This window comes from Pelobates fuscus, chromosome 5, assembly GCF_036172605.1.
Source record: "Pelobates fuscus isolate aPelFus1 chromosome 5, aPelFus1.pri, whole genome shotgun sequence".
In the NCBI taxonomy this organism is placed as follows: Eukaryota; Metazoa; Chordata; class Amphibia; order Anura; family Pelobatidae; genus Pelobates; species Pelobates fuscus.
The window spans coordinates 383,146,052-383,167,291 of NC_086321.1; the positions used below are offsets into that span (position 1 = coordinate 383,146,052).

Consider the following 21,240-nt stretch of genomic DNA (forward strand, 5'->3'; position numbering starts at 1 on the left):
GTATGGCTGTCAGTATATAGCGAGGTATGACTGTCAGTATATATAGCAAGGTATGGCTGTCAGTATATATAGCAAGGTATGACTGTCAGTATATATAGCGAGGTATGGCTGTCAGTATATAGCGAGGTATGGCTGTCAGTATATATAGCAAGGTATGGCTGTCAGTATATATAGCAAGGTATGGCTGTCAGTATATATAGCAAGGTATGGCTGTCAGTATATATAGCGAGGTATGACTGTCAGTATATATAGCAAGGTATGACTGTCAGTATATATAGCAAGGTATGACTGTCAGTATATATAGCAAGGTATGGCTGTCAGTATATAGCAAGGTATGACTGTCAGTATATAGCGAGGTATGACTGTCAGTATATATAGCAAGGTATGGCTGTCAGTATATATAGCAAGGTATGACTGTCAGTATATATAGCGAGGTATGGCTGTCAGTATATATAGCAAGGTATGACTGTCAGTATATATAGCAAGGTATGGCTGTCAGTTTGCATACAATGGCAGAAATTGTGAAATTTTGGCATTGATTTTGAAAATCATGCAAAAAAATGTCTTTTATCGAAGGATAATGATCATATGAAGACATTCATAATCACATATTTGTTTGGCTCCTTTTTAAATCATAATGACAACAAAAATCACCCAAATGTCCCTGATCAAAAGTTTACATACCCTTTTATGTTTGCCATTGTTACAGACACACAAGGTGACACACACAGGTTAAAATGGCAATTAAAGGTTAATTTCCCACACCTGTGACTTTATAAATTGCAATTAGTGTCTGTGTATAAATAGTCAATGAGTTTGTTAGCTCTCACGTGGATGCACTGAGCAGGCTAGATACTGAGCCATGGGGAACAGAAAAAAAAACATCAAAAGACCTGCGTAACAAGGTTATATAAAAAGATATAAAAAGATATCCAAAGCCTTGAAAATGCCAGTCAGTACTGTTCAATCACTTATTAAGAAGTGGAGAATTCGGGGATCTCTTGATACCAAGCCAAGGCAAGGTAGACCAAGAAAGATTTCAGCCACAACTGCCAGAATAATTAATTGGGATACAAATAAAAACCCACAGGTAAGAAATACAGGCTGCTCTGTAAAAAGACGGTGTGGTTGTTTTAAGGAGCACAATACGACGATACTTGAACAAAAATTAGCTGTATGGTCGAGTTGCCAGAAAGAATCCTTTACTGCGCAAATGCCACCAAAAAGCCTGGTTACGTTATGCCCAACATCACCTTGACACGTCTCACAGCTTCTGGCACACTGTAATTTAGAGTGATGAGACCACAATAGAGCTTTATGGTCACAACCATAAGCACTATGTTTGGAGAGGGGCCTATAGTGAAAAGAATACCATCCGCTGTGAAGCATGGTGGTGGCTCACTGATGTTTTGGGTTGTGTGAGCTCTAAAGGCACGGGGAATCTTGTGAAAATTGATGGCAAGATGAATGCAGCATGTTATCAGAAAATACCGGCAGACAATTTGTATTCTTCTGCACGAAGGCTGCGCAGGGGATGCTCTTGGACTTTCCAGCATGACAATGACCCTAAACACAAGGCCAAGTTGACTCTCCAGTGGTTACAGCAGAAACAGGTGAAGGTTCTGGGGTGGCCGTCACGGTCTCCTGACCTTACTATCATCGAGCCACTCTGGGGAGATCTCAAAGGTGCGGTTCATGCAAGACAACCAAAGACTTTGCATGACCTGGAGGCCTTTTGCCAAGACGAATGGGCATCTATGCCACCTGCAAGAATTAGATTTTAAGAAGGATTTTTCCCCCTAGTTTGTTGCAAAATTGGAAGTGCTTCAAACTGTGTTTTTTCTTGTTTTTTTTTTTTTTTTTGTCTTCTTTTGGATCAACAGCAAAAAACAAATGTGAGGAAGGCTGAACTTGATGGACGCAAGTCTCTTTTTAGCTATGTAACTATGTAATAAGGGTATGCAGACTTTTAAACAGGGGTCATTTCATTTATTTATTTTTTTGCCATGTTTTGTTTTATGATTGTGCCATTCTGTTATAACATACAGTTGAATGTGAATTCCATAAGAAATAAAAGAAATGTGTTTTGCCTGTTCACTCATGTTCTCTTTAAAAATGGTTCATATATTACCAATTCTCCAAGGGTATGCAAACTTTGTAGCAGAGCTGTAACTCCTAAATGCCAGAGAGTATAGCAGTGATACTGCAGGGGGGTTCGTAATCTATACACCAAACTGTTTTATTAAGTACGGTTGTCTTGGTAACTGTAGTGTCCCTTTAATATAGGATACAAAAATGCTAAATGATCCTGGTTGTAAAGCCGGCACTAAATGCATCTAGCTGAACAGTGAAAATTCTGAGTGGATTTGTCTTTAGTAAATATAAAGATTGACGACCCAAATGGAATTCAGTCATTTTCATCAAACAAATGTGGTGTTTACTATGACTCAATCCCTTCTTTGTTGGCGTGGTTGAACATGGTAAATGAGGACGTTTTGTTGACATTTTTGATCTTTCTGAGCAGGAACTGGACCACCATTATTCCCCGAGTCACTGGTCTCACCGCTTGGACAAGGATGCCGTCATAGAGGCTCATGTGAGGAAAACTGTAGAAGGTGCGAACATTGACGCGGTGTGTTCTGATGGAGTGTTTTCTAAAACCAATGAAGGGCAGAAACCAGATGTTAATCTCGTGAGGTCAATCACCTGATCATAGACAGTGCTCGCCACGGCCAGCCTGGAGAGTCCCTCACACACTCACCAATGGCTTGTGGCCGAGTGGACATTAGTAAAGGCTCGGTTTGCCCAGGAGTACAGTAATGCAGGGCTCTCCCTTGTTGAGGTCGCTTTGGGCATTTTTTATTTGCTCAGCTTGTTATTAAAGGGGCTCTGTCATTGTTTGGGATTTCTGCATATTTTGCAAAGATCCCCCATTGTAACATTCCCAATTGCAGCATGGTGCCCCTGGGGGGTGCAGGGGACGTACGTTTTAGTTACCTGAAGTTGTCCTTTGCGCCTGCCACCATCTTCACCAGTGATTCCTCTTCAGCTCCTGGTGGGGATGAAGATTATATTCTTATAAAATACTGACTTGGCATGGGGGTGACTGAAAACAAGAAAACAAATCTGGTCAATTGGTCAAACAAAAATATTTCATGCCTCATTTTTAAATAAGTATTTAAAGTAAAGTTGAGATAGTATTGGTGGACACCCTAATGTTATGTGCTGCGCATGTCTATGGTGGACCTGATATCTTCGTCTTTTTATTTCTAAATATGGCCCTTTTTACATAGAGTAGACCCTGTACCCGTGTATATCAGTGTGCGCTATCAGAGTGCGCCAGTGATAGCCTCGTGCAGTCTTTACTCAAATCAAGACGATGTTGAGTTGCTCAGACTTTATTTGGAAATGGTTGAATATTGGAAGGTTGTTGAACTCTGTGAAAGGGCCGTCGGGAGCGTAGAGTGAATGAGTGTGATCGCCGTCTATCAACAATCGTTATTTATTGTATCAGTGATTCCTGTTGCCATATCAGGGCAAGGCTAATCCTGACTTTATTCTTTAAGGTACAATATTATCTCGAACACTGGCACAGACTGTCCTAAACATGCCTTATGGCGAAAACGAGAGTCAAAAACTCGATTTGTACCTACCTCAGGAGACACCACTGGGTAAGTGACACCAACCACTCACAAAAAGCAATAAGAAGCTGCCGAGATCAAACATGGTGCGCACCTACACATCCCACTGTTGGAGAACTACATCTAGACTGACAATGCATCTAGGGGGTTGCAGACTTACAAACAAACAAGGGGGGTTGTTTAAATCACACAAATTTAAATTGTTATGGAATGACACTGAGTTATAATAATATAATAAGCTGTAATAATACAATACGCTGTAATGACACAATAAGCTGTAATGACACAATAAGCTGTAATAATACACTGAACTGTAATAATACAATAAGCTGTAATAATACAATGAGCTGTAATAATACACCGAGCTATAATAATACAATGAGCTGTAATAATACAATAAGCTGTAATAATACAATACGCTGTAATAATACACCAAGCTGTAATAATACAATACGCTGTAATAATACACCAAGCTGTAATAATACAATGAGCTGTAATAATACACTAAGCTGTAATAATACACTGACAGTAATGATACAATAAGCTGTATTAATACAATAAGCTGTAATAATACAATGAGCTATAATAATACAACGAGCTGTAATAATACAATAAGCTGTAATAATACACTGAGCTGTAATAATACAACGAGCTGTAATAATACAATAAGCTGTAATAATACAATGAGCTGTAATAACACGGTAAGCTGTATTAATACACTGAGCTGTAATGCCATGATAAGCTGTAATATTACGCAGACCTGTAATAATACACTGAGCTGTAATGCCACGATAAGCTGTAATAATACAATGAGCTGTAATAATACACTAAGCTGTAATAATACACTGACAGTGATGATACAATAAGCTGTATTAATACAATAAGCTGTAATAATACAATGAGCTATAATAATACAATAAGCTGTAATAATACAATGAGCTGTAATAATACAATAAGCTGTAATAATACAATGAGCTGTAATAACACTGTGGCAAAACCAACTTCGCCACTGTGAACTGGAGAAGCCTGGTTGCCCGCCTGCTGCCTTTGGACTATGGACCAGACTTTATGGGAATGTGATACCCCCAGATAGCTATGCCATGGAGCCTATTCATATAATGAAAGACTATGGGAAAGACTTTAGCTCCATGGCAATTGTACTGTGTGAGTAGGATCTGCGCGCTATTCGGTAGTTTTGTGCGCGCAGATCCCAGCTATCTGGGGATATGTGAAATGTCTGTGTGTTATGGATAAAAAGTAACTTTCTGTATTTTAAAGTGTTTTATGTCTTTCTGTAACCATGTGGTTAATGGAGTCTGCTTCTAGCCCTGGATAATTGGATTACTTCCCTCTTTGTCTCCAGGATAGAGGCCTATGTAAAACCTTTCTAAACTGGTTTGCCATGCGGCTAGTAAGGGACAAAAGATACTTTTAGTAACTTTTGAACCCCTGGTCTGATCCATGCCATTTTTTAATATGTTGTTCCCCTGAATGGATTGATTGTGGATATGTATTTTTATGTGAATGTGATGTATGGTTTTAAAGTTATGAAAGTTGTGTAAAAGTATATTTTACACTGTATGCATAATGGGATTATGTGTCACACTAAGGGGAGGGGATGTATGGGATGTAACATCTATGTCATTGGTTCTTTTATGCCTCCCCCTGGGTGTGGCCTGTATGTGTGAGTTGGAAATAAAAGCCAGGCTGGATGAACCAGTCCTCAGTTCCTGTTTAACCCTCAAAATGAAGTGTCGTCTCGTTCTTGGGGGGAATTGGATTGTATGCTGACTGCCAGGAGTGTAAGCGGATTGTATGCTTTTCTTGTTCAGCTGTTCCAGTTCGGAGTGTTATCTTGTATCCAGTTCGGGAGTTTGGTGTTCTGCAGTAGCTGTGCCTTTCTGTAAAAAGGGGATTATCGCCTAAACGGATTTTATTCCCTTTTATGCTGAAACGGTCCGTTACAAACACGATAAGCTGTAATATTACGCAGACCTGTAATAATACACTGACCATACCACCAGGGCCATCTTTTCCCATGGGGATGCTTGGCAGTAATAAAATCTTCATCTTCCCCTTTGGGGAAGGAGGGGACGACACAGCCAGCCCTGATCCAGTGGTGAGTTCTGTATAGCCTGCAGCTCGTGTGGCTGCAGGTTCTCCTGTCCTCCCACATGCAGAATGCTGTATGGAGCGTTGCCATGGTAACGCGTGGCAATGCTCCACACAGCCTGCTCGATCTGCTTCCCAGCCCTCCCGCCCTCTCTCCCCGATCAAAGGACCCTTAGGCCAGGGAGGGAGATCTCTGATCTCCTCACCGGCCCGAGAGGGCCCATGGCCAGAAAACAGGACTACCTCTCCATGGTCCGACAGGGGAGATTAAAGGATCTCCCCTGTCGGTCGAGCAGCCCCTGGGGAACTGCCCAGCATGCCCATGGGGAAAGACGGCACTGACACACAGCACTCCTCACACAAGAAGAATCCCCCCCCCTACACCTCTCACACACACACACACAGCACCTCTCACACAAACTGCACCCCCTCGACACTGACAACACTCCTCAAACACACAACACCTCTCACAGACACGGCACTCCCCATATACACAACACTCCTCACAGACATACACACAGCCCCCTTACTCACACACACACACAATACACCTCACACGCACAGCACCCGACACACACACAGCACCCGTCACACACACACAACACCCCTCACACATAAATACACTGCATCCCTCAATGCAGTCTGTGTGCGTGTATTCAGCAGTCTGTGTGTGTATTCAGCAGTCTGTGTGCGTGTATTCAGCAGTCGGTGTGAGTGTATTCAGCAGTCTGTGTGTATGTATTGTATGTATGTATTGCATTTGTTGGAGGTACTAATAAATATAAGCTTAATTTTATCTATTATTTACATTTTTATTCCTGTGAGTTGTGTGTAGGCAGGGCCCCCAGTGCACTACTTTGCCCGAGGACCATAATGTTGTTAAGATGGCACTGCACTGAGCTGTCATAATACACTGAGCTGTAATAATACATAGAGCTGTAATGATATGATAAGCTGTAATTATACAATAAGCTGTAATAATACATAGAGCTGTAATGATATGATAAGCTGTAATGATACATAGAGCTGTAATGATATGATAAGCTGTAATGATATGATAACCTATAAGAATACATAGAGCTGTAATGATACAATAAGCTGTAATGATACAATGAGCTGTAATGATACAATAAGCTATAATAACACATAGAGCTGTAATGATATGATAAGCTGTAATGATATGATAACCTATACGAATACATAGAGCTGTAATGATACAATAAGCTGTAATGATACAATGAGCTGTAATAATACAATAAGCTATAATAACACATAGAGCTGTAATGATATGATAAGCTATAAGGATACAATAAGCTATAATAACACATAGAGCTGTAATGATATGATAAGCTGTAAGGATACAATAAGCTGTAATAACACATAGAGCTGTAATGATATGATAAGCTGTAAGGATACAATAAGCTATAATAACACATAGAGCTGTAATGATATGATAAGCTGTAAGGATACAATAAGCTATAATAACACATAGAGCTGTAATGATATGATAAGCTGTAAGGATACAATAAGCTATAATAACACAGAGCTGTAATGATATGATAAGCTGTAGGGATACAATAAGCTATAATAACACATAGAGCTGTAATGATATGATAAGCTGTAAGGATACGTAGGGCTCTAATGATACAATAAGCTATAATAACACATAGAGCTGTAATGATATGATAAGCTGTAAGGATACAATAAGCTATAATAACACATAGAGCTGTAATTATATGATAAGCTGTAGTTAGTGTGTAGTGTCATTACTCTCATTAATACATTTTATTTATAGCTACAGGAATATCTGAACAAGAAATACAAATAAAATGTTCTTCTGCCGCTATGTAAATGACTGAAAGAAGAATTGAGCATTTTTTGAGCTTGTTTATATTTTTTGTTCGCCATTAGATTAATCTCACTAAGTTTTCCGCTGTCTCGAACAGGGTGTAAGCTGTTGATTTACATTCACGGAGGATATTGGCAATTTCTCAGGTAAAGATTGTGTCAGGTACAGTTAGAAAAACCCACAAACGTTACGTTAGACTTCCATGTAGCATTATGGCGCCGAGCCCTCCCGAGGTGTGACTAGTATGGGGTCCGTCGGTTGGACGCACGGCTTGACCGCTCTAGTTTGGCCAGAAATGTCCTCGCCCAGCATCTCACACACAGCAGCCGGGCATAAGCGCCAATTCAGTGGTTAACAGCGCTCGCTCCCCACACCTAAATACTCACCGTCTCTCTGTTACCTTGTCAACCAAAACCATGGGTAAACTCTTCCAGCAACCCACATTTCCCGTACATGGAATACGTCTCAGGAAGGTAGGAAGAAAACTCAAGGTTTACCTCTTGGGTACCACCGCTAAACTTAGAATACAAGCTGTCCGGAGCAGGCCCTCAGGGCCGTCTCTTCCTGTACGTCCAACTTGTCTTATTGCAACTACTTGTTTATTAGTCCACCTTTATAAATAATAATAAATGTTGATAATCCCCCGGTGGGGACCCTCTCAATCAGTGGCGTTCTAACCCAGGGTCTGCCCCGGGTGACAGGTGACATGGGATGCACAGAGCGCCCCCTCTAGCCAGAGCAGGCACCTGACTTCCAGCAGATAAAGACCTTGAGGGTGGTGAGGGAGCTGATGGAGTCAGTCTGCGCTATGACTGCACTGCTCCCTCACTGCCCTGTAAGAGCAACCCAGCCCCAACGTCCATCCATCCGCAACAAGAAGGCACATAATCAGAAAACCCAAGGCTGCGCAGTAATCAGTCCTCGTCCTGCCTGTGCGCTCCTCCACACTACCCAACCCACCCTGATATGAAGGCGCCCATTGCTGCATCCAGAGAGCAGGGATCAGAGACTTCACGCCTTTTCACACTGTTTGTTTGCTTACAGTAAGGAAGAGTCTGGCTTTATGGTGCCCCCACTGGTGTCTCGTGGTATTGCAGTGATGGTGATGGATTATGACATTGCTCCAAAAGGTGGGGTGCTGCTAATGTACTCCTTTATCTCTGACATTAGGAATGTATCACTAACCCTACACAGAACCATTCTTTTATTAGGTCAAAGTTCCTCTCTTCATAATTTACGTGCCGCCCATTACCACGTGGCACAAAGAGTGGGTTCGCTATGGTTGCCACATAAATAAGGAAGGAATACAATGATATATCTGCGTAAGCACCATAACCACTTCAACCCATTGTAGTATCTATGGAGCTAAAAGGATCCAGCCATCGCCCCTTAGCTCTATGGCAAACCATAAGAGTGACTGACACAAACTGTGGCCCCTTAGGATCCTCGCTGTGTGTCCAACCTCTCAGCAGGCTGTAGTTGTTATGGTGTTTAGAGAATCCCTTTAATCTGATTTACTGAAAAGGGTAAAACCTCGAGTATATATTTTATCAAAGAGAGCTTTCCTTCCATCAGACTACCACTCCCAATATCTTCAGCCAGCATTTTTCCAACTGTGGTTTACATGTGGAGTTTTAACCATGTCCAATTCCCTGATTATCTCTACTAACACTCCAATCCTCTTAGTTTTTTACATCTATAGTGGTTCCAACTTCCTACCCCTGCTATCAGAACCTGCTTTTATTATTAAGTCATATTATTAGCATTTTATACCATAACACTATTCTCACCAAAGCAACTTTAGCTTAATGAAGCAGTTTTGGTGTATAGACCATGATCCTGCAGTCTCACTGCTCAATCCTCTGCCATTTAGGAGTTATATCGCGTTTGTTTCTGTTTATTCAGCCCTAGCCACACTCCCCCCAGCTGTGACTGACACAGCCTGTATTAAAATAAAATGGTTTCATTTTCAGTCAGATCTAACAGCACAGTATGTTTATTTTAGACGTTTGTATCTTATCTTATATTCATTGAACTTTATTTACACACAGAAGGCTGCTGCAGAGTCTAGTAGGCTATTAACAGGACAGGAAATAATACATTTGAAATAAACAGACTGCGCAATAAAGTTATTTTGGTACCTATAGTGTCCCTTTACAGTAACGTTATTTTGGTGCCTGCTTATCGTGTCCCTTTAATAACAGAGCTAATTCACTGTATATGTGTTGCCCATCACACCAAGGCTCTGCAGGTATAAAGCCAAAAGATCAAACTGTAGAGAAAGCAGACCGACATCACATAATTCACCAGGAATCGCAAAATAAAGTCATTTGTGAAGAAATTAAATAGAGCTTTTATAAGGAGAATCAATTCAATGACAGTTATTTAATACTCCACTCTCTGTAAATATGGGAGTAATAAACGTCGTGTATTCTATTTTTACAGGTCACATGGACCTCATAGTGTCCCAAGTCCGACGTAGCATCGCGGTGACACTGACTCAATACCCACAGTTCCTGTGAGTCTATAGTTTATTGGCATTTCTAGGGTTAATCAATCTAATGTTTAATATACGTCCTTCCCCCTCCCCAAACAGCCACTTTGTACTAATTCACTATTGTTGGATAATTGACTTCTCCCAAGACAGATTTGAGATAACTTCATATACCCCCTAAATAGGCAAGTGAGGTTACCTATCACTAGACCTCTGTATCTCCATATTTACAGAGATATCCCACAATAACGTTACCATGTTTTTTGTGTGACCCGATATATTTATCTGAACTAGCACTGTATCCTGAGGTTAGGTAGGGAGCTGCCTGGTATGAAATGGGAGTGACTCAATATAGAAATGTATAAATAGAATTATTAAAGGGACACTATAGTCACCTGAACAACTTCAGCTTAATGAGGTTGTTTAGGTGAGTGCTACAGCTACCCGGAGCCTTTTTCTTGTAAGCACTGTATTTTCTGAGAAAATGCAGTGTTTACATTGGAAGCTTGGAACACCTCTTGTTGCAGTCAATCAGACGGCCACCAGAGGGACTTCCGAGTTCAGAGGCCCTAAAAAGGCCTCTCGTCCGATGCATTCTGGGTGAATGCATCAGACGGGCTATCAGCACACAAAGCACTGTGAACGCGCTTTGTGTGCTGACAGCCTGTCAGCACTGCTGTGGGCGTGGCTTCAGCTGACAGCTGAAGCCCGAACCCACAGGGATGCTGTCCGGCCACAATAGTGGTTGAAGGGGGGGGGGGGGGACGGACCTACTCTCCTCCCCCCCCCCCCGGCCCCCACCCCTGAGCGGTGAGTGGGGGCCCTAAAAATAAGGGTGGCACATACTGCCCCCCCGGCCCCCACCCCTGTGCGGCGGGTGGGGGCACTAAAATTATCAATAAGGGGGGACCTATTGTCCCCCCCCGGCCCCCACCCCTGTGCGGTGGGTGGGGGCCTTAAAATAAAAAATAAGGGGGGGACATACTGCCCCCCCCCGGCCCCCACCCCTGTGCGGCGGGTGGGGGCCCTAAAATTCACAATAAGGGGGGGGGGGGGGGCTACTGCCCCCCCCCCCGGCCCCCACCCCTGAGCGGTGGGTGGGGGGCCCTAAAATTCACAATAGGGGGGGGACCTACTGTCCCCCCCGGCCCCCACCCCTGTGCGGCGGGTGGGGGCCCTAAAATTCACAATAAGGGGGGGGGACCTACTGCCCCCCCCCCCGGCCCCCACCCCTGAGCGGTGGGTGGGGGCCCTAAAATTCACAATAGGGGGGGGACCTACTGTCCCCCCCCGGCCCCCACCCCTGTGCGGCGGGTGGGGGCCCTAAAATTCACAATAAGGGGGGGGACCTACTGCCCCCCCCCGGCCCCCCCCCGGCCCCCACCCCTGAGCGGTGGGTGGGGGCCCTAAATACAAAGGGGGTGGGGACCCTAGTTAACCCTCTCCCCCCCCCCCCCCCAAAAAAAAAAAAACTTATCTCCCTACCTACCCCCCTCACCCTAAAAATAATGAGGGGGGACCCTTTAACTAAAAACCTGTAAAGAAAAAAAAAATAAGATAAAAACAACTTACCATTCGATGTTTTCTTTCTTCTAAAATCTTCTTTCTTCAGCCCCAAAAAAGGCCAAATAAAAATCCATAATAACCGACGCAATAAAAAAAAAAAAAAAAAAACCCGAGCGCAAAAAAAATAATCCATCTTCACCCATGGAGGGCTCCGCGCAGACTGAGCTCCGCAGGGCGGGGGAAGGCTTATAAAGCCTTGCCCCGCCCTGCAATTAGGCTAAGAACACTCTGATTGGTGGGTTTAAGCCAATCAGAGTGCTCTTTGTCATTTTACAAGCGTGGGAAAGTTCTTTGGAATTTTCCCACGCTTGTAAAATGACACAGAGCACTGTGATTGGATGGCTTGAAATCCATCCAATCACAGTGCTCTGTGTCATTTTACAAGCGTGGGAAAATTCCAAAGAACTTTCCCACGCTTGTAAAATGACAAAGAGCACTCTGATTGGCTTAAACCCACCAATCAGAGTGTTCTTAGCCTAATTGCAGGGCGGGGCAAGGCTTTATAAGCCTTCCCCCGCCCTGCGGAGCTCAGTCTGCGCGGAGCCCTCCATGGGTGAAGATGGATTATTTTTTTTTGCGCTCGGTTTTTTTTTTTTTTTTTTTTAATTGCGTCGGTTATTATGGATTTTTATTTGGCCTTTTTTGGGGCTGAAGAAAGAAGATTTTAGAAGAAAGAAAACATCGAATGGTAAGTTGATTTTATCTCATTTTTTTACAGGTTTTTAGTTAATGGTCCCCCCTCATTATTTTTAGGGTGAGGGGGGTAGGTAGGGAGATATTTTTTTGGGGGGGGGGAGGGTTAACTAGGGTCCCCCCCCCCTTTTGTATTTAGGGCCCCCACCCACCGCTCAGGGGTGGGGGCGGGGGGGGACAATAGGTCCCCCCCCTTATTGATAATTTTAGGGCCCCCACCCGCCGCACAGGGGTGGGGGCCGGGGGGGGACAGTAGGTCCCCCCCCTTATTGATAATTGTAGGGCCCCCACCCGCCGCTCAGGGGTGGGGGCCGGGGGGGGACAGTAGGTCCCCCCTCATTGATAATTTTAGGGCCCCCACCCGCCGCTCAGGGGTGGGGGCCGGGGGGGACAGTAGGTCCCCCCCTCATTGATAATTTTAGGGCCCCCACCCGCCGCACAGGGGTGGGGGCCGGGGGGGGGACAGTAGGTCCCCCCCTCATTGATAATTTTAGGGCCCCCACCCGCCGCACAGGGCGGGTGGGGGCCCTAAATTATTATTGATAATTTTAGAAAGCGAGCTGAGCTGTCAGTCAGACAGCTCAGCTCGCGAACGCGCATTCCGCGCACATGCGCGGTAAAGCGCTCAGGTTCTTCATAGGGCGGCATTCAATGCCGCTCTATGAAGAACGCGATTGGTCCAGCGCGAAGCCGTCCCATTGGGCCCCGCGATTTCGTCATTTTGACGAAAAAGGGGGCGCGGCCTAGCGGGGAGCTCGGCGCTGGAACGGAGGTAAGTTTTTAATATAAAACCACCGATTTTTTTTTTTTTTAATGAATGAAAGTTCATATAAAAGCAAGAAGGAAGGCTGGGGGACCTGTCTTTCTTGCTTTTATATGGTGACTATAGAGTCCCTTTAATGGGCCTTAACTACGGTATATCATTCCACTATATTATACATTATTATATTGGGGTTTTTTTTTCCCGTCTCTCTGTTTTTGGGTGAAAACCTTTGTAAGTACACAGTTTAACATTATGTGCTCTAATTTCATTCACTTTTTTGTATCTAATAATGTCCAACTATCCCTGTTTCTCCCACATGGTTCTCCTTCAGCAAGGACTGAGGTCCATCCGTGGTGTCTGTGGCCACTGTAAGGAGAAGAAGCAGAGATGAGATATCTACCATAGAGACACATCTTCTTCCTTCTTCATTTAGTCCAAATGGCTCTTAGAGTCCTCCCAACGCCGTACTGATTGTGGCTGGTCTATTGTAACCCGTAAAGGGATAATTTCTCATTAGCTCCTAAACTGTCCTGTCATGGAAAGGTTACTGAATCCTGTTTCCCTGGGGTATGATTTCATTTTCTTTCTTCCAGGGATGTTTACCTGTGTGGACACTCTGCTGGCGCCCACCTGGTTGCCATGATGCTCTGCACTGATTGGACGAAGCACCATGTGTCTCCTAAATTTAAAGGTGAGTAGGAGCACATTGCGTACAGTTTGATGACATTTAACATCATCACTGACGGTTCTCTCTATTGTTCTGTATCAGGAGCTGTGCTGGTCAGCGGCGTCTATGACCTTGTTCCCATTGTCCACACCTACGTCAACGATGCCTTGAGGATGTCACGGTGAGCAAGGGTGAGGGGGTGGGGGGGGGGGGGGGGTGGACAAGGCAATGTTTGCACCCAATGCAGTGCAATGCATTGTGGTTAACCTCTTTATACAAAATAATAAAGGAAATCATTTCATGTGGTAGAAGTTCTCGCAAACCTTCTTCCTTGAAGGGGATAATGAAATTTCAATTGTTTTTGACCCATTGACAGAACCATTGACAAGACATGTTACACGCTTGACTATTAAAGGACCACTCTAGGCACCCAAACCACTTCAGCTTAATGAAGTGGTCTGGGTGCCAGGTCCCTCTAGGATTAACCCTTTTTTTTTTTATAAACATAGCAGTTTCAGAGAAACTGCTATGTTTATAATAGGATTAATCCAGCCTCCAAATCCTCTAGTGGCTGTCTCACTGACAGCCGCTTGCGTGATTCTCACTGTGAAAATCACAGTGAGAGCACGCAAGCGTCCATAGGAAAGCATTGATAATGCTTTCCTATGAGACCGGCTGAATGCGCGCGCAGCTCTTGCCGCGCGTGCGCATTCAGCCGAATGGGAGGAAAGGAGGAGGATCGGAGGATAAGAGCTTCCCACCCGGCGCTGGAGAAAGGTACGTTTTAACCCCTTTCCTCTCCCCAGAGCCCGTCGGGAGGGGGTCCCTGAGGGTGGGGGCACCCTCAGGGCACTATAGTGCCAGGAAAACGATTATGTTTTCCTGACACTATAGTGGTCCTTTAACCCCTTAAGGACCAAACTTCTGCAGTAAAAGGGAATCATGACATGCCACACATGTCATGTGTCCTTAAGGGGTTAATCTCTGTTTCTTTTTAAAGAGACATGCATCATTTGACAATTATTTTTTTAAACCGGGAGGGCTTGCAGGGTGAAGACATCTTCAAACTGCACATGTGTAAATCTGTCAGGATGCACAATGCACTTTAACAGCATTCCTAGGGATAGGACACTGATTGGTTGTGGAAAGCATAACAAAGAGTTGCAGCAGAAAGATAAAAAAAATCATCCTATTTTACTGCTTTTCCAGCCTGCAGAGTGGGGCATCAATCTCATGCAAAGCTAAAGCTGTGTAGCCAATAAAGGCCCTAAAGTGCTGTATTAATTTAGCAATATATATAAAATGTATTAATTTAGCAATGGACTGTCATTTCGAACTTACCTTTCCCCAATCGCTTCCTCTTCTCTCCCTCTCTCAGGATCTGTCCTTCTTTTCTTTCGATCTGAACTAGTGTTCTTTAAAACATAAGACAAAGTAGGGACTATTTTATCTTATGTATTTTTCCTACGCTTGACCAGCTTTGACCCAGGGGAAGGAGCTTTACATGTAACCAATCAGGTAAGGCTCAAGGTTTTCCTTTCAGAGCACTCTGATTGGTTGGCTTAAACCAACCAATCAGAGTGCTCTGAATCACATTGCAGGGCGTGGGAAGATTCTATAAGCCTTTCCCCGCCCTGTGGAGCTCAGTCTGCGCGGAGCCCTCCCTGGGTGAAGTTGGATAATTTTTTTAGCATCTGGATTTTTTCTTTTCGGTGTGTTTTTTTTACAAAATTTTTACACTCGTGTTTTTTTTTTGACATTTTATTCGTTATACAGGATTTATGGATTTTTATTTGGCGTTTTTTGGCGGCTGAAAAAGGAAGATTTTAGAAAAAAATAAGACAATTAATGGTAAGTATGATTTTGTTATTTTAGGTAATTAGTTTAATGCTAATTAGTAGAGTGAGGAGGGTAGGTAGAATTGTCATTTTTATTGGGGGGTAGGCTTGGGGACCCCTAGCCACTTGAGGGTGGGGATTTATTTTGATAATTAGTCCCCACCTGTCGCTTATAGGTGGGGGCTGGGGGGGGGAGGAAAGACAGTAGTCCCCCCTTTCAGTTATTTAAGTGCCCCCACCTGCAGCCCATGGGTGGGGGCTGGGGGGGGCGTAGGTTACCCCCTTCTCTCATTCAAGGGCCCTCACCCGCAGCCTATGAGTGGGGGCCATGGTGGAGGGGGAGAGACAGTAGGTCCCCCCTTCTGTCATTCAAGGGTCCCCACCTGCAGCCTATGGGTGGGGTCCATGGGGGTGAGACAGTAGGTCCCCATACTTCTGTCATTCAAGGGCCCCACACCCGCAGCCTATGGGTGGGGGCCATGGGAGGGGAGAGAGAATAGGTCTCCCCCTTCTGTCATTCAAGGGCCCCCACCTATGGGTGGGGACCATGGGTTGGAGACAGTAGGTGTTCCCCCCCACCTTTTTTTAAATTTAAGGTTCCCCAGGCTTTAGAAGGGGGGCATGAAGGGGAAGACAGTACCCCCTCCCCCCCCCCCCCCCACACACACACACACTAATTCTGTCATTGGAGGATCCCCAACTGCCACTCATTGGTGGGGCCCCCATTTTGCCACTTAAGTGTCCCCACCCACGGTCCCCCTGTTTATGGGAGCAGGGTCATACTGCCATGGTGAGAGCAGGGTCGTACTGCAATGGTGGGACTGTGGGAGCAGGGTCGTACTGCCATGGTGGGAGCAAGGTCATACTGCCATGCTGGGAGCAAGGTCATACTGCCATGCTGGGAGCAGGGTCGTACTGCCATGGTGGGAGCAAGGTCATACTGCCATGGTGGTAGCAGGGTCGTACTGCAATGGTGGGACTGTGGGTGCAGGGTCGTACTGCCATGGTGGGAGCAAGGTCATACTGCCATGGTGGTAGCAGGGTCATACTGCCATGGTGGTAGCAGGGACATAATGCCATGGTGGTAGCAGGGACATAATGCCATGGTGGTAGCAGGGACATAATGCCATGGTGGTAGCAGGGTCATACTGCCATGGTGGTAGCAGGGTCATACTGCCATGGTGGTAGCAGGGTCATACTGCCATGGTGGTAGCAGGGTCATACTGCCATGGTGGTAGCAGGGTCATACTGCCATGGTGGTAGCAACGTCATACTGCCATGGTGGTAGCAGGGACATAATGCCATGGTGGTAGCAGGGACATAATGCCATGGTGGTAGCAGGGACATAATGCCATGGTGGTAGCAGGGACATAATTCCATGGTGGTGGCAGGTTTGTACTGCCATGGTGGTAGCAGGGTCATACTAACATAGTGGTAGCAAGGTAGTACTGCCATGGTGGGAGCAGGGTCATACTGGTGATATTACCCCCTTAACTCAGGGCTTGTGTCTGTGTGTCACAGGGAGGTAGCAGAGAGGAACAGTCCCATAAAGCTGTTGGCACGTACTAAACGCCACGCGGGCACCTGCAACATTGCCATTGTGGTGGCAGAGCATGATTCTCCAGAATTCCATCGGCAGTCTAAGGATTACTTTGAGGTAAGATGAATCCCAATGTAGAGTGGAAGAGTTAAGGAATGCGGGAAGTCTTATCTATCATAATAGAGTAAATTCCAACTTTGCCAAAGTGGAGATTTTACTCAACTATTGCTAATCATTATTTTTAACAATAATTTTATAAATACAGCCCTTGACTCTGTGCCAGGCTGTGCCCTCCATACCCCATGAAACACTGACTTTATCCACCTCTCTCCTTCAGAGTCTGAAAGCAATGGATCTCAGTGTCTGCTTCAAACAGATCGACGATACCGATCACTTCGATGTAATCGAAAGATTATTGCAGGAAGAGTATGAGCTCACACAGGTAAATCCATTCTCACGCTAGATTTTACAGTGTACCTGGCATGGGTACATTTACTTAATGAGTGATCATGTAAATTCATGTCTAATCCCAGATGATTGCATAAACATGTCTCCTATCCCTGTGATACGTTAAATATGTCCTGCTATGGAGGAATTACAGTTTAAGAGAATGTTTCATGACAGATTCACTCTGAAGGGGCAACGGAACTATTTTTTTTTTTTAATTGTTTTTTTATTGGGTTCCCATAGCTGTACCTCCAAGGGCCATCCTGTTTTCAAGGGTTAACCAAATAGCAGGACAATATGGAGAAACTGCTGACCTCCCAAATGGCTGATTTGAATAATTTTGGTTGAAATGTGGACTCGATACTTTGTTTGTACAGGTAATTTCCTATGTACATAATTAGTAACCTGCTGGATCTCATCTAACTGTCTGGATTAGATAGCAGTAGCTCTGCCCTCAGTTGGCCATTTCATGATTCGATCATCCATCTTCCTGACCCAGATCTTTCAGTCAAGGCAAGTAAAATCTTCCCAATTATAGCCATTAAAATGGCGGCCTAGGTGGCCATGACAGTGCAGGTCCAGAGAGCGCACTAAACCGCAGACTGCTTGTCACACAGATACGCTGCTGAAGGCACCAAACGGAGAGGGCAAGGGACCCTGCAAATAAACCAAAAAGATAGTTCAAATCATCTTTCCATTAAATAAAATTATATTTAGTTCAGTTATCGACAGCTCTATATGGAGGAATAGTTTTAGCTGAACTACAATGCCCATAATGCTTTGTTGCACTTCCTGAAAGTATGTACAGCTTTGTTAATGGACACTGAAGGTTGGGATTAAGTGCTACGCAGGTACACGAAACAATGACTGTGTGAAGGCTTAGACAACTATTTTACAAAGCAGGAGACAGAGGGCAGGATTAAAAAGCAGAATCCTGCAAAACATTTCCTGGACTTTCTTGTAACTATAACTCGGAGGAGGGGGGGTGACTGCGGCACGTGTCTCTATGGACCAGCTCCCACTGGAGAAAGTATAGCGAATGATGTAGGACAAACTGTAAAATGCGTGGGCTGAGTCGGGATGTTTCTTTCATGACAATCTCTCTTTCCATTTAAAGATGATTCTGGAAATGATCACCAAACTGGCAGATCGATAAAAGAAGCAATACATGTGCAGATGGGAGAGCGCAGGAGAGATATTCGGAGTTCACCAGAGTTCCAGTGTTTCTGCCAATAAATTACACACATTCTGTCTTGTTGGTATAATACAGGACAGATCCCACCTGGATTTGTAAAAGGAATAATAGAATTCTTACTTTACAGCATTTTATCACACCTGCGTAAGACGTTTACATATACAGGACTAGTTCCATGGATGTTAATGTATTTAGGAGAACTGATATACAATGCAGAAAAGGGACACAGTGGTTATGGTGCATGAAATCCCCTGCCGCCATTTCATGGTTCTGTACAAAACCATATTCGAGGAGGATCTAATAATAAAAAAATGCTTAAATATCATAGAAATGTTGTGTATTTCGATTATTCACGTTGAATTCCCAATAATTTGCACTTCAGTCAGTACCTTGCTAGTAGCGTTATTAACGTGAAATTCAAATTTTATGACAACGTAGCCCAAGTGGAAATGTAACTGATTTGGAGAATTTTCTACTTTAGCTATTTTAATCTAAAATTTTAAATTAACTGATGATAATTCTCACATTAGTGAATAATTTGTGGGTTTTCTGAGAAAGGAGGAAATGTTAAAGAATCCTATAGACTGAGAGCTGTATCCACGCCATTTCCTTTCAGCCAGTGAATGGTGATAAGATATGGACCAACCAGATATTGCTCATATGGTAGAAGAACTGAATCTGGTTCACGTGTAGTAGTTATGGTGCCAGATTACTCCTTTATGGTAAAAAGGACGAGGGTTCTAATTTGGCATTAAATGGAATCGTAATCCAGCTGTGTGCAAATACAAAGTCTCTTTGTCTTTCTCCTAAGAGTAAAAGAAGTTGAATGGGGATCATTTTGTGACCATCACATACTGCATTTAAACCTGTTAACACCAGCAAATAACATCACAGAATGTATCGAGAGAATATGGTAATACTTTTGCAGGGATTTGGGGCAGGTTTGGCAGCTTTTGGCTTATGATATGTGGCTCAGATCAGGCTGCTAAATGCGCATTCAGTGACTGATAACAGACTGAGAGTTAAAGTAACACTCTGCCTTCTTCATCTCAGTGTTATGGGGCGTGGGGTCTTCTAGCGGCGCCTTACCTTATGGTGTTAAACCACTATCGAATGGTGAAACACCAGATTTCGGTTCCCAGGGGCACGTCATGCCGCCTCCTCTGTCCTCTCTCGCAGAGTGTTATCCTATGGGAATCACATAGAACATATTACTAGAACTTATAGTGGCTTCCTGTGGCTAAGATAGAATAGTCAGGAATAAGCCTGTGTGTATGTCTGTTAGTGTGAGTGTGTGTGTATCTGCTAGTGAGTGTCTGTTAGCTAGTGTATGCGTATCTGTCAGTGAATGTGTGTGTGTGTATTTAGAAGGGGGAAGGGTTGGGTGGGGGTGGCGCGGGCGGGCGGGAGGGGGGCGCCTGAGTTTTGTCCTGCCTAGGGCAGCACAAAACCAGGATACACCACTGGTGCCAGGTCCCTCTAGGATTAACCCTTTTTTTTTATATAACATAGCAGTTTCAGGAATAAGCCAAAAATGAGGAGAACCAGGAGGCAGGAGGACGAGAGACAATAGATAACAGAGATCAGAATAGTCAGAAAACAAGTCAAAAACTAAAATAAACACTAACAATACAGAATGCACTACAGAGACCAATAAGGAACCACAACAGGGCGATGACTAAAGGAAAAAGCTCTCTGTTTATAGTGTGAGCGAGCGCTTTAACTTTAAAATCACACCCCTTAACCGTAAGGAGATGGTGGAAATTACACTATGTGTCATTAGTGTAATGATGATCATGCGCATGCGTTGCGTCATAAGAGGAGGTGGGATAGAGGAGCGATCGGCAGTCAGCTCCCCACGTGGTCGTCCGTGAGAGAGGTAGGTAATTGTGGCAACCGGAAGGTGGGACACCGCTTGTTATAGTCACTAGAAATAACCCAAGGACTGAATGCAGAGACCAATCAAAACAAATGAAAGCAGCTCTGTCACGGGTTACACAGCAATTTTTGTCCAAGACTTAGAAGTCCACTATATAAAAATAAAATAATAAAATATTAATATAAAACATTTTTTTATGGAAAAAATAGTATAATGAAAAAAAAATCTAAAAAATAACATAAAAAAAACATAACTTTCTATTTTGTTTTTAGGAGATAAGCCAACAGGTTCACTTTAAAAATTCACATTTTCCAAATAGCAAAATTGGGCTTGCACTTACCGAGCTGTCAGCCCGATCTTGGTCCCTGATATCTGGGACACCATGGGGAACAAGGCCAAGAAGCTGAACACTCCGGGGAAGAGGGCCCGAGGTATCGGAGACATGTTAAAAGTGAGGCCTAGATCTAAGATGGCGGACCTGCCTGGATCCCGGCACGCTTCTTCCTCCGAGGAAATCATGGATGCACCAGATAAAAATCACAGAATCTGAATTCCT

The 21,240-nt window shown here is 44.1% G+C and overlaps 1 protein-coding gene across 1 annotated transcript in view; it reads left to right on the plus strand.

Annotated features, from left to right (window-relative positions):
* Nucleotides 1–19,576, plus strand: part of AFMID (arylformamidase) — a 20,648-nt gene extending 1,072 nt beyond the window's left edge. The window contains exons 2-11 of the mRNA XM_063456353.1: nucleotides 2,525–2,615; nucleotides 3,567–3,671; nucleotides 7,700–7,748; nucleotides 8,647–8,732; nucleotides 10,048–10,120; nucleotides 13,712–13,809; nucleotides 13,888–13,966; nucleotides 17,145–17,280; nucleotides 17,501–17,605; nucleotides 18,728–19,576. Of these exons, the coding sequence (XP_063312423.1) occupies nucleotides 2,525–2,615; nucleotides 3,567–3,671; nucleotides 7,700–7,748; nucleotides 8,647–8,732; nucleotides 10,048–10,120; nucleotides 13,712–13,809; nucleotides 13,888–13,966; nucleotides 17,145–17,280; nucleotides 17,501–17,605; nucleotides 18,728–18,766 (861 nt within the window). The 3' untranslated portion in view covers nucleotides 18,767–19,576. The remainder of the gene's footprint in view (nucleotides 1–2,524; nucleotides 2,616–3,566; nucleotides 3,672–7,699; nucleotides 7,749–8,646; nucleotides 8,733–10,047; nucleotides 10,121–13,711; nucleotides 13,810–13,887; nucleotides 13,967–17,144; nucleotides 17,281–17,500; nucleotides 17,606–18,727) is intronic.
* Nucleotides 19,577–21,240: the final 1,664 nt, after the last annotated feature.